The sequence below is a fragment of the Bactrocera dorsalis genome, chromosome 1 (assembly GCF_023373825.1).
Source record: "Bactrocera dorsalis isolate Fly_Bdor chromosome 1, ASM2337382v1, whole genome shotgun sequence".
NCBI classification, from domain to species: Eukaryota; Metazoa; Arthropoda; class Insecta; order Diptera; family Tephritidae; genus Bactrocera; species Bactrocera dorsalis.
Window position 1 is genome coordinate 85,147,133 of NC_064303.1, and position 24,066 is coordinate 85,171,198.

The 24,066-nt window shown below is 36.5% G+C and overlaps 1 protein-coding gene across 10 annotated transcripts in view; it reads left to right on the top strand.

Moving 5' to 3' along the window:
• Positions 1-24,066, top strand: part of LOC105223163 (neural-cadherin) — a 333,332-nt gene that overhangs the window by 168,155 nt on the left and 141,111 nt on the right. For all 10 annotated transcript variants that reach the window (XM_049446299.1, XM_049446300.1, XM_049446304.1 and 7 more), the window contains 2 exons: positions 6,048-6,230; positions 8,908-9,097. In XM_049446299.1, coding sequence (XP_049302256.1) covers positions 6,048-6,230; positions 8,908-9,097 — 373 coding nt within the window. The remainder of the gene's footprint in view (positions 1-6,047; positions 6,231-8,907; positions 9,098-24,066) is intronic.

A 24,066-nucleotide genomic window follows, 5' to 3' on the forward strand; every position in this document is an offset into this window, starting at 1 on the left:
GACATCAATGCTGGCACAACAAACGGAAATGATATTAAATATTTGATAAACAATTTGAAGAGACTTGTCGGCGCAGTTGCAACAAATATGTATGGCACGTCTGTGTGCGTCCGTTATGTGGCTAATTGCTAAGAGAAATGCAACCACAGACATTTTCGGTAAATATGTAGTGTTGTATGTTCAGTAGGTATTTGCCACATTTATTTGTTATTACCATGCAAAGCACTCTTGTTCTTGCTGCTCCAATACATTCGAGTGCAAAGTGAAGCAAAAGTAAATTTCGCTTAAGGCTGGCGAGCAAACACTTGCATAATTCATATCCACCTACGAATTAAAGCAAATATTGCATATGTTCAATAAAAGTTGTGAGTTTTAAATCATATTTGCATTTCATGTCTCAGCTAAGCTCAATAACTGTTTGCAGAATATGCAAGTATATTTCTCTCTCTTTATATATGTATTTACATATGTACATATGTATATATTTCTCTTATATTTATATCTATACAAACTATCATTAGGACAAATACCTTCAAGCGTTTAATGTGCATAGTGTCTTTTTGCCGCATAAACCTTTGTGAGGGACTTGGTTTTACGCCTGAAATGCTTAGACAAATAATTCATTTATTAATAGGCGGATTTTAGTACAATCAATTTCAATACAAATAGGCACTACATATGTGTACTTATTAAAGGTTTAGTTTTGCAATACTGTTTGTATTTCATAATGCCGGCATGTTGAAAAATTATTCGAGATTCCTAAAGTTGTTTGCTATTTGCTTACATTTAAATTAAATTTAGTGGAGCCTAACGAAGAAATACTTATGTAAGGAATCAGTTAAGTTTTTCGAAAATTCGTAATTTTTTTTTAGAATGCATTGATGCACATACATACATATAATTCATATTTATTAAATATTGCAAATAATCAATAAATATCTGTAAATAGTATACCAAAAGTGCTGATTTATTTTAAGTATTAATAATACAAACCTAAAAATGTTTTTATTGAACTTTCTATGGTAAGTTTATTGCCAAAATTTATTAATTTCTTCCAATATTTTGAATTTCCTTAATACTGTTAGAATGAAAAATACATAAATATCACACAGAAATTACAGGAGCAACTTATTATACCCTGAACAGGATGTACTAGGTTTGTCACGAACTTTGTAACACCCAGAAGGAAAAGTCAAAGGTTCTTAAAAATGTACATATAAATGATCAACATATTGAGCTGAGTTGTTTAAGATATAGTCGTCTGCCTGTGTATACGCGAACTAGTTTCTCAGTGTACGATATACCGATCTGATATTTTGAGTCTCTCCTTCTCTTCCCAAGTAAAAATTTGGCATAGAGTAATGTCCAAGGCAACGGTGCAATCGCCAAAGAAATTGTTAAAACCGATGCTCTTTATAGCTTTAGCTGCCATACAAACCAAAAATCAAAATCAAGTTCCTATAAAGACTGTTTTATATTTATGAAAGGTAATATAGCTTCAGTACAACCGAAGTTAACGTTTTTCTTGATTCATAAGGAGGGACTTTTGGCTAATGGTCCAATTTCAATTCATTTAAATATAAATTAAATGTACAACTGATAGTAATAAAGGGTGTCAAATATCTTCTGCTTTTTTGCTCTTTATTCAATGCTTTATAAAAAGTGTTACAATGATTGGTTTAGAAAGCAACTTCATAATACTCCCCTCATAGAACCACCACTCCTTATTTGCGAAGAACTCGGATAGCCACTTTTCACATGCTTCTTTTGTGTTGAACTTTACACCAACAAGTCAAGGGCGTTCGCCATGAGCAGGAACAGGTGATAATCACTTGGCGCTATGTCCGGCCTATGTGGTAGATGTGATAGAACCTCCCATCCGAGCTCAAGTAGCTTATAACGAGTCATCAAGGAAGTGTGTGCTCTGGCGTTATCCCGGTGGAACACTACTCCCTTCCGGTTGGCCAATTCTGGACGCTTCTGGTCGATTGTCTGCTTCAAGCGGTCCAGTTGTTCGCAGTAGATGGTAGAATTAAGCGTCTGGCCAGCTCATAGTGGATGAGTCTCTTCCAATACCACCAAACACACAGAAAAACCTTCCTGGCCGTCAATCCCGGTTTGGCCACTGTTTGGGATGATTCACCGGCCTTCGACTACGACCGTTTTCGCTTGATATTGTCGTATGTGATCCATTTTTCGTTGCCAGTCACCATCCGTTTCAAAAATGGGTTGAGTTAGTTCCGTTTCAGCAGCATATCGCAGGCGTTGATTCGGTTCAAAAGGCCTTTTTTGTAGATGGTTTAAAATGGTTTGGTTACTAACTCCCATCTTCTGGGCGAGAGATATCACGACTGTCTAACTTGATGTTTTCCATGATTTGATAGGTATTCGTCGTCACAGGTCTTCCGCCGGCTGGCTTATCCATGGTGTCGTTTTCACCCGCGTAGATCCAAGACTCATCGCCAGTAATAATACGACATCCTGGTAGTTGGAAAGCAAATGATTTTGGAAGCAATCGTGCTTTTACTTTTCTTAGGTCCAAAACATCTTTCAAAATGGTTTTTACTGGTCCTTCCTATATTTCAACGATGCCAGTAACATCTCTGACTCTAGTAGATTATTAAGCACCTATCCCTTTACTTTATTGACTTATTGATCATCAGTTGATGTTGATGGTCGTACTGGACACTTGCTCGTGACAAACAATTATCGCGGAATACAGTTTATGTACTTCAGATAGAAAAGCGAACTCTAAATAAAACATTAATGATTATCTTGAAGTGACATTTGGCACAGGATTTCGACGAATGAGTTTTCTCCTGAAATTGAAATTAAAAAGTCTTACTATTTTTTGCCCACAGTATACATATACATATGTGTATAGAGTAAATACACTTTACCAGTTTTTGTGCAGTTACATTTGTTAATAGCTACAAACGAAAGCATAAAAATAACATTAATTTGATCCAATTGAATATTTGAAAGAATAAAACTTAGATAGCGGTTGAAAGCAATTATTGCCATAAGTTCTGTTTGCTAATAAAATTGGTCGGCGGCTCACTGAGAGAAATCTATTTAGAATTGACTAATTGAACACTTGTCAAATGCAGTCTATCTATTGTATTTTAGATGAATTCTTGTTTTAGCAGAGTATTTATTAGTTTATAGTTTAACAGCATATTTACAGCAGCGAAAAAATTCCTGTGAATGTGTGTGTTGAAGTGTAATTTCGGTGAGTTTAACAAAAAATTGTTTTTTTCAATCGCTATACACTACAAGTATACATATATAATGTCTTGTAAATGCTACTAAATAGCTTCAGATTTTATATATTGCCCAAAAGCCATGTTCCTTTTTTTGTAAAAGTTAAAACGCAAAAACTGTTGACAATTTTTTACACTTGTACAGGACTCTGAATTGATTGCAAACGCTTACTGTATTAATAGATGGCAAATTAAGTGCAATAACGCTCAATAAATTTTAAAATTTAACTTGCACAAATGGCTTTATCCACCGGTATTTGACTGGTTAAATGGTTTAATCACTATTAAAAATTTTTCGGAATTGTATTAAAAAAAATAAAAACATCTGAAAACGATTGCATTCAATTTAATAGCAATATATTTAGAATTGGAGCAAATTAATTAAATTTAGTATTGAAAGTGATGTACTCATTGAAGTTTCTGGTTTACATATACATATATAACTTGACATTAGAACATAGAATTTAAATGTTATTTGCTTTTAAGATTTTTAAAAGTGAAGCAAATCTTGCTATTGATTGTCTCAATAAAAACCATATTCGACCGCGAGAATAAACCCGTAGTTTCATTACCTCGAAAACGTGTATCAGTTTGAAACACCAGATGGAATAAAGTTCCTTTAAACTTAGTTACGCTTGCGGCAAATATTACCACTTTATACCGCTTTATACCATTATTACCACTAAAGCCCACCAGACGTAATACAGTTATGCCAATAATTTTACAGTCTTCGTAACATTTTCAATAAGCACCTTTTGGGACGGCCTTACGCTCCTACAGCGAATTTTGTTTTTTCTGTTAGATCGACTGAAAATGGGTTCCATGGTGAAGCAAGTTCAGTCTGGGGGACAATAAAAAATCTCACGGAATAAAATTTGGTGAATATAGTGTTTGACTGAAGTTGTTCATTGCGTTTTCGGCTTTAAATTCGATTACAATCGAAAAAAAGAATTCAACCCTATCGGGACGAGTCGAGCAAGAACTTCACAGACTCGAGAGAGATGTGGAGCTCTCTTGCCAACTCTATAACACTTGACTAACGATTTTCAAGCACCACATCTTCTTCTATATACATTAGTTCAAGCGACGGTCCAAGTTCGTCCAGAACGAGGCATGCCTTCAACGATCTCTCAATCGTCTTTGAAGGCTTGGTACCACTCGTAGGTTTGTGTTTTGGACAAAACTGAATTGGCGTAAGTCTTTTCCAACATTTGGAATGATTTTCAACACGTAATTTGGCTGGAAATACAGAATTTCTCACATATTTTTCGTTCGATATTTTTATCCATAGTAAAAATACCAACACACTACTGAGGTGTAAACAAACTGGTTGACAAAGCGCGCCCATATTTGGCATATTAATTAAGGACAGTCCTACCAACTCAGCACACTACATATTTTTGAAATATCATTTAGCAGAGGCATTTTTTTTACAATTTCCGAGTGCTTTTTTGTACCAATGTATATTATCTTCCGTCTTATGCGAGAATTTTCTTTGCTAGTGTCTAAAAATCCCTAAATCTTTTCAGGATTATTCCTCGCAAATAATCTTTTAAATACCTTCTCCGAAGTTTTCATGACAAAGGCTTAAGCAAGATATATTAGCTACACGTCGAACCCAAAGCAATACAAATTTTAATGGCCTTTGTTTTCATCCTTTTGTTTTCATGACTCTTATGTAAAATATACATTATGCGTGGCTAACGGCTATTGCTTAAAAATAGTATTCATATTTGGTGTGTTATGAGTTACTACCCTCTCTTAAAGATTTCCGGTGTTCCTTCGGAAAAAAGATGCGCTCTCGTTGGCAGGATAACTGTGTTTTAGTTAAACCTTAACTTATAACTTGAAAAAAAAACCTAAAATTTTTGACAGATATTTTTACAAAAAAATTAAAATGTCTGACTTTTTTCAAATAGTTTTAATCGAAAAATAATCTTTCGTGAATATCTTCAAGAATTGTATCTCAAAAACCTGTGTAAGATTTCATGAAGATCGACTGAGTCGTTCTTGAGAAATCTTGCCAACCGATTTCAAAAAACAGTTTCGAGAAAAACGCGTTTAAAGTCGGCGCACTTAGCCTAGCTAGCCTCGAGCGCACAAGTTCCCAAGGCTGTATTTCCGAAACTATTACTCGGATCAACTTGAAAATTTGAAAATAGACATTCCAGAGATGTTGTAGAATTTAATAAGATAATGTAAAAAATATTCGATTTTTTAAACCCGTAAATTTATGTAACCCCTTAATACACACTTAGTAAAATCATTTACTTCTATTTGAAAAATTCTATTAGTGTAATGGATTTGAATGCCATATGATCTCAAATAAAATTGGGATATAAGAATCAAGTCCTATTATAAAAAAATAATTAACGGTGTCTTACAAAAGAAAACTTTTTTTCATATCGAATTCGGTTTTGACTGCATTTTAATACAATATGTACGTCAATCAATTTTCATGTTCTTTCATATGCAAATTGAAGTTTTGTTTTCCATAAATACAAATAAGCTCTGCATAAATATTTTTTTAAGTAAATGTCAGCTATTTTTGCATATGATAAGTATGCCAGCAAAAACAATGCCTGCGCAATTATTTCAATATTCCAGCGCGTAGGCGCATTGTTCCAGTTTTAATTAACTTTATAATGACAGCGAGTTACTGTACGTAATGAGTTATTGCCTCATATCAACTAGCATATTTATTAATTTTGTCGCTTTTGCATAATGAAAACAAAATTTTTCTGATTACGCTTTGTTTTTGTATTTTTTCTGTGTGCATTTCAGAATAATGGCGCCCAACAATTGGCATCCGAGGCGACCGTCTACATTATGCTCGAGGATGTTAACGACGAGATACCATTGTTTACGGAGCGTGAACAGGAGACCGTGCTGGAAGGTGAACCCATTGGCACGAAAGTGACGCAAGTGAATGCCATTGACAAGGATGGCACATTTCCAAATAATCAGGTAAACAAAATGGAGTACCGTTAGGTAAATTTAGTGAATCACATACTTGCAAGTAAAACAAAGAGTACACGAAAGAAATGGTATGCGGAAATTTTTGCTCCTGTTTGCGCCAGCGGAGTGCATGAGGAGCAAGCGGTGGTCTGCATTACGGTATGTGTAGCGCATGCAGCAGTGCAGTCAAGTGTGAGAGCGTTTGATAAGCGCCTGCCAGACATACGGCTCATTATTAAGCTGGATGGCAGTATGCAAATCGTCCAACATTGTTCACTGTGGCGGCCCAATATTCCAAAAATGCTTATCTTCTTTTCAAAAATTTCTTATCAAACCCCTTTCGCGCTTTGCGCTTACGGCGAAGAGCGTCGCAAAGAGAAAAACAAATCATGCTATAATTAAAATTCTGTGTTTATTACGGCGTGGTAAATGGGATCATCTGGGTGGGAAAGTAGAAAGCGCGTAACGCGAGAGAGAGAAAGGATAAAATATTGTGTTAAAGTTGGCGAGCTTGCGTCGGTCAAGCGCAACTAAATTAGCAAATGAGTGTCGAAATCAGTTAAGTGGAATGAATGCTGCACAAAGTTTACGCGTGTAAGGCGCTAGCATGAGCCATTCCGCAAAGGCGTTGACTTGGAAACTGAAAAAATTCTGTGTATAGGTAGAAAGAAAAATGGATTTGGCGTGGGAGAGTTCGCGGCGGAAAAAGTATGTTGTAATTACAATATGCTTTACGAAATAAAAAATCGCTTATGGGCATGCGACTGTAAGTTTCTTCAAAAAAAATTAAGAAAAATTTCAATATCCAGCTTTTTGTGAAGTCAGTACCTCATGCAAATAATGGTTTTGCCAGCGCCGCTCTCTTAACTCTACCACAGCTGGTTAATTTGCTTTGGGCTTATGCTCTCATCTGCTCACATTTTCACGCTAATAAATGTCCGAAAGCATTACGTGCGATGTCAAAAAAGGAGCCTGAAAATATATAAGAAAGTTGCGCGACCAACCGCAGGCAAAGGAAACACTGGAAAATGCTTCCTATGAAGTGGTGTTAGTAGGTGTGTGAGCATGCCTTCTTTTACACCGCTTTCGCTTGGCTATCTGCGATCCTCTGTAAATAGTGGCTTTATGTATTACGGCTAAAACATCTACATATATTTGCCGTCATTTTTACCGTACTTGCCCTACCTTAGGCCACGTGAAATTAGTTATATATGGCTGTGTTGAAAGCTACAAAGCATAAAACGAAATATTTAAAATTTATATGCACATTCCCTTGCTGAACGAAATGTCTAAACTATTTAATGCTTTCACTTATTTGATGTCTTACCTGAAAGAAATAGTAGATTTGACTTACAAAGCGCTTTCTTGGAAATGTGCCAGGGCTGCGTGAATTCTCATTTGTAGCACTTTACCCTCACTTTTAACCATTTAGCAAAGTATCCAAGAGAGCTTTTGAAAATATTATATTTTTAATCTTCACAAACTCCTTCTAATACATGCTTGAACATTCTCTAATATGTTTGCATATTTTCTCAATAGAATAGATTAGTATCGTTTTTAGCCGAAAGTGTTCAAAATTTTTACTTTATATTTACAACATAATAAGACTTTGTTCATAATTTTTACATTCTTAAATTCTTCTCAAAGTAAACCCCTTTGCCCTGAAAACACTTTTGTGTTTTAGGTATCAATACTATCCCAAATTGAAGATTTTAATTCAAATTAAGAAGGTTTTATGAAGTAAAACAATATGTTGGAAGGAAAACTGTATTCTTGAAAATAGTTTCGAGAAGATTACACTTAAAAACAAGGTATGGAGATATCATTAGACAATACCCAAATGAAGTGTAAAAAATTGCAAAACTTGTCCAATTATAATTTTTTCGGGATGCAATGGTGACTCACAACGCATACTTTGCTTATTGACGAAGCCATTCAGCTAGAAATGAGCCTCATCGCTGAAGATGATTTTTCGATGAAAGTCCGAATCATTTTCAAGTTGTTCCTAAGCCCAATTCACAAACATATGACGAATCTGGTGGTCTAGCAGCTTCAGTTCGTGCATCAATTTGATATTCTAAGTATGTAGGCCACGATCATGTCGCAAAATTCGCCACAACGATGTCACAGAAATGTCCAACGCTTGAGAACGAAATGTGAGAGACTGATTTGGGTCTTCTTCAATTGATGCGCTAGCGGCAGCAATATTCTCGACACTTCTTTGTGTCACTGGCACAGGAACATTTTGTAATGTGCCTGTGGATTCAATTTTTTCCACTAGACACTCAATTTTTGATCTGACAGATCTGACGATCTTAAAGTTGAGATCGCTGACTCCGAATTTTGGCAGTAAATTTTAATAATTTCGACTCGTTGTTGGATCGTATAACTTTCCATGATGAAATATCAAACCTTACTGAAGTGAAATATCAAGAGGGCAGCAAAAGACAGCAGTTTGCCGTTAGAATCGGTATACTTTTGCAGTGCCCCTAGTGAAAAGTCCAATAATAATCTCAAATTTGTTGAAATTTACACACTTATTACATTAATATACAAGGAAAAAGTACGCTACGAAACACTTGAGAAACGACTTTGAACTCTTATACTTAACTCTTAATATAAAAGTTTGAAATAATATTAAGCTCCCTCATGCTGACAATACTTTATTTGCCTTTGTGTTCCACAGGTCTATTACTACATTGTCGACTCACCGCGCAACGAAGGCAAAGAATTCTTCGAAATCAACCTACAAAGTGGCGAAATCTTCACCAAAACCGTATTCGACAGAGAGAAGAAAGGCGCCTATGCGCTGGAGGTGGAAGCACGTGATGGCGCGCCCTCGGCACGACCCAACAGCAATGGACAACCCAATTCAGGTTAGTAACTATGCACCAGCCGTTAGTTAGCACTTGTGCATTTCATTTGGAACCTGAGCTGAGCGCGCGCATTTAGCGCGCCAATTATTCAGATTTACAAGTTGTGATTTACAAAATTATATGCGCAAAAGTTGCAGCAGTCGAAACAGATGTACGCCGTTATCAACATCAACAACTTAAATCAACAGCTGCCGCAATTGCCGGCATGGATAAGTTGTGAAAGAATAACAACAAGAACAGCGTTCGAGTAAAAGTTTCTTTGTGAATTTTATTTCACGAAACTTTTTCATATGCAAATGCAAGTGGCGTCATTTTTGGGCAAATAACATGCTGCATTTACAAATTCGCTACCACTTGCGTAGTTGTTGGCGACAGCAGCGCGGAGTGCAACCGGAGTGATGGCTTGGCAAAAGTTCTCATTTTAGCATTCAATGCTTTTTCTTGGTGCGCAGTGTTTGAGTAAGAAGTGCCAACAGCGTTGCATTTAAAGTGGATTAAAATAACACTACTTAAAATGACACTTTTTCGACAGTTACCGTTACGTTTTGAATTATTACTTTCGGCACAAATTGAAATCGGCTGTATTATATACTTAGTATAACACCCCCGAACACTTGGTTGGCAGCCACACAGTGGCTTAACGCAATGGACTGCTGCAGCTTGAGTCGCAGTGTCGCCATAAATCAGACTTAGCCCTCGCAGCTCAGCTTTTAGCACGTCATATGCTTATTAGTTCATTCAGCCGTGCGCATGCGCGTTTGTGTGTGCGCGCGAGTTGTGCAAATGTTACCTCAATCTATGAAGTGTTTACCGGCGCAACGCCACCAGCATGTGAGCACAGTATTTTTTGGCATAAACCAGCCGCTGCAACCGCATTCCTTCAGCTATTCGCTTTGCGCGCTGTTTTCGATTGGCATTTCGCAAATTCGTTTACCTTTTGAGTGCTGCCAATTTTCGGTTTTGGCATTGAAATCACCGCACACGCGTTGTCAATATTCCTTTTTTTTAACTTAATTCACAGTCAGCGCCGCAGTGACAGCAAAGGGAGCTTTGAGTGCCGCACAAACACACACGCAAGCACATTGGTGGTGCATTTGCAGTATGTCATTGGTTGCTTTGGCTATTTAGTGCATTAGTGTATACTGCATGGCGAAGTAATTCGTGGCATTTCGTATGTGTGTGTGTGGTTTGTGTCTCTGTCAGTTTGCTCGCTTATCTGTCTGCCTTCCTGTCTATGGCTCGCCGTTGCGCTCGCTGGTATTTGCATTCGCATTTGCAATCCATGCAAATTCTCCTTACTTCATTTGTATGCTTGTATGTGTGTGTGTGTTTGACGCATGTGTATGTGTGTAGCTATGCACTTAGGTTGTTGCTATTTTGCATTGCAAAATGCTAATCTTATTTTTATTTGGTGTTTATGCATTCACCTTCGCAGTATACTCGCCGCCCTTCAGCGCCCATGTACATTTTTTCCGACGCCTTGAAATGTTCTAAACGAATGCCAGTGTTGACATACTTTTTAGCACTTTTGCACTTAAAAATAAAAAACTTCTACTGACCAAGCAAAAAATAATAATAAATTATGGTGGCTGCCCTTGGCAAGTATATCAGTATTTTATCGTAGAACAAATTAGTTTAAAGGTTTTTGGACACCCCTGTTCTCTAATAAAATCAACACGAAATCGATAGAAACGATTCTTATTAAACGTTATATACGAATATATATATATGTATGTGCTTATCCATTTATGCGTGTATATAAGACAAACTGGAAAAAACATGGTTTTGGAGCCAAGAAAAATTTTTATGGCAAAAAAGGGCGTTAGGAATCGAAATACGATTGGTGTTTTACTACAAAATAGGCCAAATCCTTGGTGAGTTCTCTTCAGCGGCCATTCCTTTTAGGCCTCTGAGAACAGACACGACGAATAGGGCGAATTCTTAAGCAATACAATATGTGCTTGTGCGATATTATAACTCGACCTGAGCCTAGCAAAGCATCAATGGCATCCGAAAAGTGCACAGTACTACCACAGCGCTTAGCGTCATAAACACTCAGATACTTCGTGGCCTTAACCAGAAACCACCCTGTGAGAGAACGAGCTTCGCTCCCTCCAGGACTGAAGAGGTGGACAAGGAACTACCTGAGCGGTCATCAATCATCAGTACTATTTCGAGGTAAAAACTTAAAACTGAGAAATATTAAAGAAGGGGTTCCGGAGGGTGGTGTCCTCTTCCCGCTCTTGTTTAATATTTAAATCTCGAAACTCCCACAGTCACCAGAGGGAATTTCTCTCACCTCGTACGCTGATGATTGCACGATATTGACGTCAGGGAATGGATATGAATATCTCCGACCTTTCTCGCTTCCCTGCCTTACGAATCTTAACACTCTCTTTATTTTGATATTGCAGTCGATGGAATCAAGATTCCGACTGTCAATAATCCTATAATTTTCGGTGTGACTTTTGATATGTAATCGGCATTGGATGCAGTGAAACGCAGACGACAAAGCTCCAAACTTGTCAGAATACTGCACTGCGAACAAACACAGGATGCCTCTTGATGTCTCTTATTGAACACCTACTTAGTGAGGCTCGTATGCTCCCACTTAATAAGCATTATGGTCTCCTCTCGAAGCGGTTCCTGCTGGGGTGCTTTCGCAGAAATCATCCTTGCAGTCATTTGCTTGGAGCGGAACCGCCTCTTTGGAACATCAAGAGGTCAATCCTCAACTACGTCGACGACATCAAATAATACTTCGACCAGACTTCGGACGCAGCTAACATCCGACAAGCACTGGCTACCATTCACAGAGAAGCTAACATTTTTATTTATTACTTTACCCATTTAACCAAAACTGAGCTTCATCACTGAAAAAACTTTTTTGTCAAAATTGGCATCGATAGATATCTCGTTTTGGACCCATTCATCGAACAGCGTTCTAATCACCAGTGGAAAATTCATTTCTCTCGACAAGTTACTTTCCACTTTGATAAAAGCTCTTCCATAAAATGGCACTTCGCTTAAATTTCTATTAGTTTATGTTTTCGGATTACAGAATGTATGGTATACACTTAAACGCTAACAAATGACTACTTTCACGCAATGCAAATCCGATTACATTAAGTTTCTATTGATTACTCTGCGTATGCAAAATGTAAGAGGCGGCAAAAAGGACTCGGGCCAAAGCACAGCCATATTTGTTATGCATAACTCCGTTACGTGACGGTTGATTTGGTACTAGCATTGCCTACTTTTGGTAGATTTTAAAAATAATCAAATAATTCTTCTATGGAGCCTTGCAATAGGCGCACAAATGCGTTGCCTGACAAAAAGTTTTTTACTATTTCAATGGCATGACTACAGCACACATACATACGCATACATGCAAAGCATTATTATGGCCATTGCTTTTACATTCTCAAACTTGTAGCTCAACAATTGCTTGCTTGGTGTTGTGTTTATTTTTTGTGTGTACATTTTACAGCAACAAATCACAGCTGCCTGTCCTGCACGTTATACACTATGTGAGTGTATGTATAGTGAATTCAATTCGATATACATATGTACATACAATTGGGCGCTAGCGAACGTTCAGCATGCGGAACCAACTGTTAGGCGTTTCGGGCGATGGCCCATAAAACAGCAAATAATATTTTCTTTTGCGCCCTTTCAGTTGACTTTTAGGCTAAAAAGTGGTTAACTTGTATACACAGCCTGTCGGCTCTAAGGGGTTCAAAGGTGCGTCGGCTAGCAGCAGCTGGCTGGTATGAGACAGTAAACGGAATTTTAGATGTTATCTCTGGTACGTGCTGCATTTATTGCTTGCATACTTTTGGGCTTATGTGCTTGTGTGGCCGTCGCCTGTGCACGTCGGTCAGCCGAAAGCTTCAGTGACTGATAGTCACATCGTTTGTGTACACTACGAACTAATAAAAACACATATTTCAGGAAATAATATTTTTGGGTTGTGCTCGTAAAGCATACCGATGGCCATTTAATGAGCCAAAGTTCAGCAATCAAGCAGAAAACGAAAAAAAAAAAATATTTTAAAAGCAAAGGCAGGCAAAATTTCGTTTTTAATGGCTAAATTTAATGCTCTTTAGTAGCATATATCATTATCTTAGTGTACTCTGAACTTCTGAAATTTCATTTCGCTCATTAACCTGCGTTGTATACTACAGGAAATGCATGCTATAGCCACAGTTATGTACGAATTATCAGTGCCTTGTATGTATATAAGGGAAATTTCACAAGCTCCAATACGTTTTAAATTTGGCTGCTGTATTTTATCTTCATCTGCCCTTTCCATCCATAAGCTCAATTGCCCTATTTGTATGCACTTTCTCATCAAACAACGAATTTTTATTTTTTTCCTTATATCGATTACCACTGCTGCCTACTTATCTGCGCTACGTGTGCTTGTTGCCTTTATTCACCCAACAACACATCATAAATTTCAATACAAACAAGAAAATACATATGTACATATGAGTGTGCTGCCGAAATCCTATGTTTTTTGATGAGCTGCCACGACACCCGACCTCAGGCTACTTGCGCGCTAACTGTTGTGTTGCGACAAGCTTTGTTATTGCATGTTGTTTTTGTTGTCTGCTAACTGTTGGCCGTTGGCAAAATTTGTTTCTTCCAGCCACTACTCCAGCGATTTTTGCAAGCACTCCTTTCGCTCATGGCTCTTTATATCTGTCGTGAATGGGCCTGTGTTTAGTGGGAAAAGTTTATTATGCCGCTCACATGAAATAAGAACTTCCTAATTTCTAGGGCGGAAGTAAGTACTCATAAAAATTTGCTCATAAAAACATTATTGCTGCTGTTGTTGTTGCTATTGTTGCGTTTACAATATGATATAGCCCAACAGTTTTTTTTTTTTTTTTTGGCTAGATAGCTAAGCATAATACATTCCATTGCTATGTTTGCGCACAGACTCACACTCTCAAGCACATATGTACCATCTATGAATGTGTGTGTGTGCGTGTAGTCGTGCCCTTTGGCCGCGAATGTGTTCAAGTGTACACACATTATTTTGTGTTTGGCAAGTGTGTGAAAAGTGCCATATTTGTTGTAGTGTTAACGTTGTTGGTTTTCTAATACACATACTAGATGGTGTTAAATTTATTTTATTGCCCTTACACTCCTTTCGCATTCATATTGCACTTATATATTGTATGTATGTATGTATGTATGTATGTGTATGTGTGAGTATATTAAAACCTATAAGTTGGCGATGCTAAAATGCCTTTCAGCAGTTGTGGGTAATCGTTTTGTAGACACACTTGTATATATTTACTTTCATATATTTACATATATACTTATCATTTTAAGGTATTTCATAACATACTATATATACATGCATATGCATTGGTATACATACAATGTCAATAATTATGCATGCTAATAAAAAATAAGTTCCATATCAGATGATTTCTTCGACATTTCAACAGTACGTGGTAAGGTAATAATTGTTATCAAGGTTTAATAACAGTCCCATAACCTAATCTCGCTACAAAAGTCATGACAATTTTATTTTTATGAACTAGTGTCCCTCCTCCCATATGTATTAAGAAGTTATGCTCACCTTTTTATACTAGGGAGAAGCATCGAAAGCCAGAGTGCGGAACTATAATTCCTAAACCTAACCTACCCCAACTCAAGACTCTCCCACGGTACCACTAGATAAGCTATTACTTCGTGGGAGTGGAGAAGATTCTACGTCTCTTCTACGGATGAACTGACACCGATTCTGCTGTAACTGTCTTAATTTAGACATGATGGAAGTTACTGCTTCGCGAATAGCTTTTCACTTATCAGAGGACTGGCAAGTGCAGTCAAATTCTCCACCATTAAACTATCACGTAGCGCAGTTTCGAAACCCAGGTCAATGAAAAAACACGTATTGAGAGTATTTTTTTAAGATATCGTCGTGTATGACATCATTTTGTAATTTGTATAGATCGCTTCTAAAGCAACCATGCCGCTTAATATATAGGTCAGGTGGAAATCCAGGTCCCCTTGTTGTCTAGTTATACACGTATGGATGTCAGGTATTAATCTGTGGGTCCACCGTCCTTTGGTTGAGGTTTGCCACCGTTGTTTCCTTCTCTCCTCTCTTTATTTGATTTCTGTAATTGGCGTTGATAGCTCATATAATCTCGTAAATTCGTCTCCCTGGATGTCTACGAGCGGCATACTAGCTAGTACTTCAGCTGCTTCGCTGGATATTGTTCGGAAAGCACTTGTTACTCTTATGTATTGCTGTGAGTCTATGCACCATATTTCTTGGTCTGGCAAACAATTTTATGTCTAGTGCCTGTATCCATAGTGTAGTTGCATATAGTATTACTGAGCTCATCGTTTTTGCGATCAGAAGTTGATGGCTAGAGTGCACACAGCCTCTATTTCTTGATAAGGCATTGTAAATCTTATTTTTTTATTTGATGTGTATACCAAGTGCTCCTTGTATTTTAATTTGGAGTTCAATATTACCCCCAAATACTTAACTGTGGCTGTGAAGTAATCGCACACTCTGCTATAGTGAGTGATATTTCTTCCTCTCTTGTAAGTCTAATAAAATGTGTATCTTTTGAAATTTTTTGTAAAGAAGAATTTGATTAGATAAACCTGTATAGCATATTAAATAATTTTACTATTTGTATTTCATATCTTGGTAATATTGAGTTCCTTTGCTTCTATGAATAATGTCCTGAAGGTTCTTATGGTATATTGAGAAAGCGCTTTTACAGTTTGAAGAGTTATTTACATTTAGTTTAAACATATTGTTTTGATTATCTACAAATTTACCCGATCTACCAAATTGTCAGACCTAAATATATATTCAAGCTTCTGCAAAAATTTGATTTTAGCATATATTTGTCTTTATTCACAATTTTCCAAAACCAAACCACAGAACTTTGCTTGGCGATTTTCTGACTCAGCCAAAGCAAATGAAACAAAATATACAATTTATCTTTTTATTGAAAATTTGTTTTTTTTTTGTTTTTTAAAGCAATAAACTGAAAGGAAGCGAAAATATAAATGTTTTAAATCACACCCACATAATTTCCATGAGTCGTGCCTACAAATTGCTTACTTTGGGAGCTGAAAAGGGAAACATAATACTTAAAATTTCACAGCGGAAAGTTAGAGTGCGAAATGAGCTAACTAAACAGTTCTATACTAACAGAAAATGATAATAAATCCAATATAAGTGATTTTCTAAAACTATTTTAATACATAAAACTGCCTAACTATTTTCTAACATAAATACACTTTTATATAAGTACTTTACGCTAAGATGGCAAACAAATTATAACAAATTGCCTAAAAGCGCCACTCATCTATGCAACAGTTGCAAGCATTTATTAATAAAGCATATTTTTGTCTGAGATTCCAAAGTAGCAAATATTTGCACTTGCATACGCATATTTACATCAATATGCCAAGTAATTTTCCACTAGTGCCATTGCAGCCACCACTTTATAAGATATATGCTTTCTGCTCAACTGCTTGGTGTCTGAGTGCAAGTTACACTTGCACTTGCACTTATGTGCACATCAAATATGGCAAAATCATGGACATGACACAATTCACCCACACACACTACTCACATACTACACTTACACACATATACATACATAGCGGGTAAACAAACGTATGTGGCAACTAAAGCGTGTATGGCAATATTTGCTGGGTACAAGCATTGAAGCAATACAGCCAATCGAAAGGAAGTGCCTCAAGACAGCAATGTCACATCGATCATACGGCTGCCGTTGCATGCATGACATAGTAGTTTTATGTGGATTGAGGCAAATCGACAGTTGAGTGGTGAAAAGTACAAACTAAGTGCAAGCGAAGTAGTTATGCAGCTAAATGATGGGCGTTGTGGTACAACAGAGCGTATGAGTGATGTATGTGCCAATGACGATAGGCTACATGTATGGACGTATAAACAGACACACATATATTTAGCTATGCTCGTACTCGTATCGAGGTAGTGATTGCTTTTACCAGATTTATGGCTTTTAATCGTTTCTGATGAAATACATATTTAATAGCATGAGCTTCAGTTCTTAAGACGAGAACAATTGAGTATAGTACAAGTATATCTAATGAATTCCACATGAATATTTGCTGTAATATTGAAACCATTTAAGTAAAATTAAATTCCATGTAATTTGCTGAAATTCGAAATTTATTTCATTTATTTACTAATTAAAGCTAGTTGTACATGAGATGACATAGAATTAAATTAAACTACTTTTGTACACCCAACTTCTAAATGTTAAATTGTAGATGACTTTATAAAAATTGGTAGTAATAATGAGTTTCTATTATATATGCTTTTTATTAATTTTTTAAATTTGTATATGTATATAAAAAATATATAGAGAAGCATAAGAAGCATAGAAAACACATTTTTGTCCAACAAATATTTAAAATTGGGTAAAAAAAATCCATAACAGAACCATTTTATACAGCATGTTATTTACATAAATTTGGGTGGCAAAATTCTGGATCAAAATATGTTGCATTTCGAACATAACTTTGTCTCGAAATTTTGTAGCAAGAATAAGTCATTCTAAACTATTCTAGTTTGACAAATTTTAACATTTCAGTTTTACTGTTGTCTGACGAGATTGTAAAGAAGAAGGGAAGCATTTCTATTTATATGCTCTAAAATACATGACTAGAGCTTGATTAACATTTAGTGCATTTCGAACATAACTTTTATTCCCCTTTAAGGTGCTATACTTCTGTGAGTTTAACAGCTGTTAAAATTAAATAAAATAACGGAGGAGTATGCGCAATTCCCCAACTCGAAGTTCGAAATATGTGTTTGTCGAACTCCCCATTTCGAGTTGCAGCCAAAAAGGAGAAACCGTTGCCTCTGTTATTCATATATGGCGAATACTTACTTTATTTGCTGAAAAATGTTGCTGTTAGTTGGCTTTTAACAGAAGTGCTGCAAATAACAGCATGCTAACTAAAATTAACATAAAACACAAATGGAAAGCCAAAAAGGAGAAACTGTTACCTTTGTTATTCACATATGCTTACCTCCTTTGTTGAAAAATGTAAATTTTAATTTTCTTTTAACAGAAGTGCTGCAAATAACAGCATGCTAACTCAACTTAACATAAAGTATAGCATAGTTACGGAGAACTGAAAGCCGCACTTACATATCAATTAACACCCATTCTTATATAGATAAATGGTTTTCTTTTTCGAATAACTGTTTTGTTCTCAAACTTTTTCCCAACTCTCTCCACTAAATCGGAGTAGTGTACCTAACAGTATAGGAACATGTTAACATCCTTTTCTCAGCTAAATAAGTTCTCTCAGTACTGTAAAATTTTCGGTCGCTCATATTTTCTTCGTATTGTGGAATATATTCGGTATTCACTCAACACAGCTCTCACAATACACAGTAAACTCACGCTCGACAAATTTCGAAAATTTTCCATAACCGAATGTAGGGCAGCAACAAACAATCCTGAATTGTTTATCCAAAACAAACGACGAGCTATCTCTTCGTTTTAGAAAATACCCAAAAAAGCAAACCAAACATTTGCGAATGCCGTTCGTCGGCGTTTCAACGTATTTAAAGGCAAAGCAAATATGAATTTATCACATTTTTATTTTCTATCTGGTATTAGCATGCCACACGCGTCAATATTTACTATTGTACATATGTATGCTAATATATAATATTTGCTTGCTTATATGCACAGTCTCACATGATTTTGAGTAAATAAATTTAACATATACATATGTATGTATATGAACGTCTAAATTCTTTAATAAATTTTATAGTTTTTCAGCTTTTTTATAAATTTAAATATTAGTTTTAATTGTGAGTAGTCGCAGTATTTTAAACCCGTCATATCTGCCATATTTAAAATTCAAGCATTAAGCATTTTGTTGTTGTTGTTGTGCATAAAAATGCTTTCACAAATGTATCTCAATTTGTCTCTGTAGTATAATAAGCACAAGCAATCGTGGCAAATATGCGTGCATTGATAAAAATCTTAATATTCTATAGCAAACCGAAATGACACACATGAGATTTGTGCTACAAAAATATTAAAATCAATACAATGCCAGCGATAATGGGAGAATGAGCACGAATAAGCATGGAAAATATTGCCAATGCGTGTTATTAACCGTTATTGTGGCATTTGGCAGGTATAAGCAGACGCATATGTCCATATGTATATATGTATATAATAATATGAAAATATGGGTATTCATTGGTAGGCGGACATCGGGAATATTCACAATTTTTGGGCTAACTTCAGCTGGCCAAACTCATTTTAACTAAGCAGTAATTCAAACGAGAGATCGTTCAGTAGGATGTCCAGAGTCTAAATTATACATGAGCGTTGACATTTAAATACTATATATTACAAACTCAAAAAAAATGAAGAGGTAAATTGTAAGATAATTTCTTCATCAGCAAAATTACGCTCCTCATCAAACACAAATTATTATTTTTAAGTAGTCAGCACATTTCGAAGAGCTTGCTTGTTGTAAATAGTGGAAAGCTTACTGTGGTGCACAATTTGCAATTCAAAGCCTAAATCAAAGTGTTCGCCAAATTTGCAGGTGCAAGAAAATTTTCTTCGTTACATAAATTATTGCCCTCCAGAAACTGGGCTTTCCACTTACTCTGCGCGTATCTCCCTCTCTGCCTGTTAGACTACCTAGCGCATTACAAATGAGCCATATGGAAGGAAGTTCCAATTGCAGCTTCGCGCTAGCTTAGCAACTGGCAATCCACTAGCTATACACATGTATGTACGCTAAGCTTCGATTTCAAGCTAGCGTTTGACATTTAAAGTTATCGCAGACGCTTGTGTTTTCGGTTTGTATGAGCGCGGTCGGCGGTGTCGTGATTTATACCTTGATTGCGTTGCAGTGCAGCCAGGCAACCGGCCACTGACCACTCGGCGTCTTGTTGCTATCAAAGGCCAAATAAATTACTAGGCGACAGCAAACACGCTCACAGCTGCCCAAGTGTTTGCCTTGACTTACGCAGAATGCTCGGCCTCTGCAAATGCCGTGACACACGGACTCGGTGGCTGCGTGGCTCGCACTAATTCCAGATGCATGAATTGAAACAAAATCAAATCAGTCTTTCTGTGTTCTTGTTGTTCTTGTATCACCGTAAGGCAGTTTGTCGTCCACAGAGCATTGTTGGTTTTGTGGCCGTTTGCCGCACCACAGAGTTTCTGAGATAAAAATGCGGAGACAAACGTGAAAAATTGCAGTAAAAGCAGAAGATGAAGCAGCAGCGGCAGCAGCAGCAAAAGAAACATTGTCCAGAGGCTACTTTGCAACAAAAAAGAGGAATTCGGTGCAGTGTTTAAGTGCGCTCTATTTTACCATTGTTGTTGGTGTGCTTTGTTGCCGGGGTGAGGTGGCCATAAAGTTTTTAATTGCAGTGCAGATTATGTGTGGTTTCTAGTGTGAATAGCTAGCCGCTGCTGCGGTAAGTGGGCGACGTGCGATGAAAGCTAAGAACTTAGAATTAGTGGAAAGCCAGTGGAAGACTAATGTGCTAGAAATAGCGAATAATTAGTTAGAAGATGGATCTCTTGGCCGTCAGTGTGTGAGGTCCGTTTAAAGTAGCCGCTGTGCAAATTAGTGGGATTTAAGTTAGTGCAGTTGAGAGAAAGCTGCTGTAGGAAAAGCTGTATAAAAGAAAGCGCGAGGAAGCTTCTGAGTATATCAAATTAATATCGTGAAGCTACGTTATTAACTATGTTTAGTGGAGACTAATTTATTGCTTAACTCAACTGAGTTGCTGCGCCAGTTTTTGTATCCTTTGATTCAAATAACTTTTTTTAAAAATATTTATGGAAATGTGGAGTTTCTCTTCATTATATTTCAATTGTATTGTTTATTTTCTTGTATCTATATTATTTTTATATTAATTGCTGCTAATTTTTTGTCCTTACACTTCATTTCTTTGATTGGACTCTCGGAACTACATAGAAGATACATATATTACGTGAAGGTGATCAGTGCTGAAAAGCTGATCTTTGAAGATGTGTGTTTTCTTTCCAAACAAAAAATTATCAAATCTTAAGTCTCACGAAATGTTTGCAAACCGGATTATTTCATTTACATTTAACCAAAAACTGGCTAAAACTTACTTCAAACAAATAAGTGCCGATAATTCTCTACATAATTATGATAAAGAATAAGTATAGGGTGATTTTTTAAGAGCTTGATAACTTTTTAAAAAAAAAAACGCATAAAATTTGCAAAATCTCATCGGTTCTTTATTTGAAACGTTAGATTGGTTCATGACATTTACTTTTTGAAGATAATTTCATTTAAATGTTGACCGCGGCTGCGTCTTAGGTGGTCCATTCGGAAAGTCCAATTTTGGGCAACTTTTTCGAGCATTTCGGCCGGAATAGCCCGAATTTCTTCGGAAATGTTGTCTTCCAAAGCTGGAATAGTTGCTGGCTTATTTCTGTAGACTTTAGACTTGACGTAGCCCCACAAAAAATAGTCTAAAGGCGTTAAATCGCATGATCTTGGTGGCCAACTTACGGGTCCATTTCTTGAGATGAATTGTTGTCCGAAGTTTTCCCTCAAAATGGCCATAGAATCGCGAGCTGTGTGGCATGTAGCGCCATCTTGTTGAAACCACATGTCAACCAAGTTCAGTTCTTCCATTTTTGGCAACAAAAAGTTTGTTAGCATCGAACGATAGCGATCGCCATTCACCGTAACGTTGCGTCCAACAGCATCTTTGAAAAAATACGGTCCAATGATTCCACCAGCGTACAAACCACACCAAACAGTGCATTTTTCGGGATGCATGGGCAGTTCTTGAACGGCTTCTGGTTGCTCTTCACCCCAAATGCGGCAATTTTGCTTATTTACGTAGCCATTCAACCAGAAATGAGCCTCATCGCTGAACAAAATTTGTCGATAAAAACATTTCGAACCGAACACTGATTTTGGTAATAAAATTCAATGATTTGCAAGCGTTGCTCGTTAGTAAGTCTATTCATGATGAAATGTCAAAGCATACTGAGCATCTTTCTCTTTGACACCATGTCTGAAATCCCACGTGATCTGTCAAATACTAATGCATGAAAATCCTAACCTCAAAAAAATCACCCGTTATATTATACTTTAGGATGGTACGGCAGAATCAGAGGTGGATTTTTTTCTAAAGTAGATAGTGGAATGAACTTACAAGTGAATGTTTGTTTTTGATTTGGTTTCCGGTACGAAAATAGTTTGTAGATCTCTCCTTCCGTTTGGTTATATATCGTACGTCAATATGTAACAAAATTAGATAGAAGTATCTTCTGGGGCATTATTTGAATTAGCAAATCGATTCATAGCTCTCCTACGACCCATTATCCCATACTTCAGGTGAAATATAAATATTAAACTCCTTCATTAAATACAAATAGAGCTTTCGTCAGTTACTCGGATAAGCAAAGAACTCCTTTACTTAATCAAGAATGTTCCCTTGGGAAAAACCAAGCTTATCTAAGTCTATCTACTTTCGCTGAGTTAAAAAAGGCTCCGATGAAGTGTTACTGCAAACATGTATAAGAAAAAACTTCGACCGAGTTGTCAAGTAAAAAATACCTTCACATTACTTCAAGTCTAGGTCCGTCTGCTGTCCTTGCTCGTCGCTCACAAACAATGTACATCAGACGACCCTTGCTGCTGACTCGTTTCCCTAATTAAACACTACTTATGAATTAAATTCGTCACGCCTACTCCATTCCCACCCTATTGCTTTTGCAAAAGTGAGAGCAACGACGAAGATGCCACACACATACATGAGTCAGCACCTTACCAATTTGAGAATGGTCAGCGATGAGCGCAAGCGACTGGGGAAAAAGTGAAATTTATTTACAACCGTTTGCCTTACACATTTTCGCCTTTGTTGGGGCTCTACTGCCATAATATAAATGACAGCAGTCAAAAGTTAAAGACGAAGCCGGTGTGCTGATCTCACGGGCGACAGACAGCAAATTCATCAACTGCAATGGAAGAACGGAATGTTTAAGTGAGTAATGTCTAATAGGATGCAAAAAGCGGCAAAACCAGGAAAGCTCCGAAGTGTCCATGAGATTAGAAATGCTGGGCAAAGGCGGGAAATGCGATTAAATATAATGCGCAAATTGTGGAAAGAGACCTCGTACAATTCATTTATCACGTGCAAGAAATACGAATCACTAATGTGCTGTCTAGAAAAACGCTCATAAGGGAAGGGAAAAAAGGTTATAAGAAAGCGGAAAGTTAAAAATGAGGTGTAAGGGATAAACTGAGACATGAAAGTTAATATTTTTATATATATGTACATTTATATATTTTCTTATTTTTCTTTCGTGGGGCTTGCTCTTTTAGATATTCAGTTTCTTAATATATTTTGTCTTTATTTGCTATTTTAAGGAAGTATTCTTGTATAGAGAGGCATGAATTTTAGGTAATTTTTGAAGTGTCGTAAAAAAGGCACTTAAAATTTTTATTTATTATTTATTAATAAGCAATACAAAAATCGTGGAAAAAATCCAAACAATTAAAAACTGAAAAATTTCAAAAATTTACAGCTGATAAAGTTGTGTTGGCACGTTTTCATACCCATGAACTTAACGCTTACAGCAATCACGAAAAAAAGATTATTAGTTTAGAATAATAATGCGATGTCTGGTTCAACGGAAAAGTTGGAAAAAATTTGCTGACCAAATGGAGACTGTCTAAAAAAATTAAATTTTTTTCCACTTTCTGGACCGTTTCGGATTTTTTAAATAATATTATAGTTTTTTTTTTTTTAATTATACATTTGGTGTTATGGATTAATACAGACATAGACTGGGACATAGATTTAAAATTCAAGTGAATCTAATTGGACCTGAGATATCGTGGTTATCGTTTTAAAAAAACAGTTTCGAGAAATTTTTCGC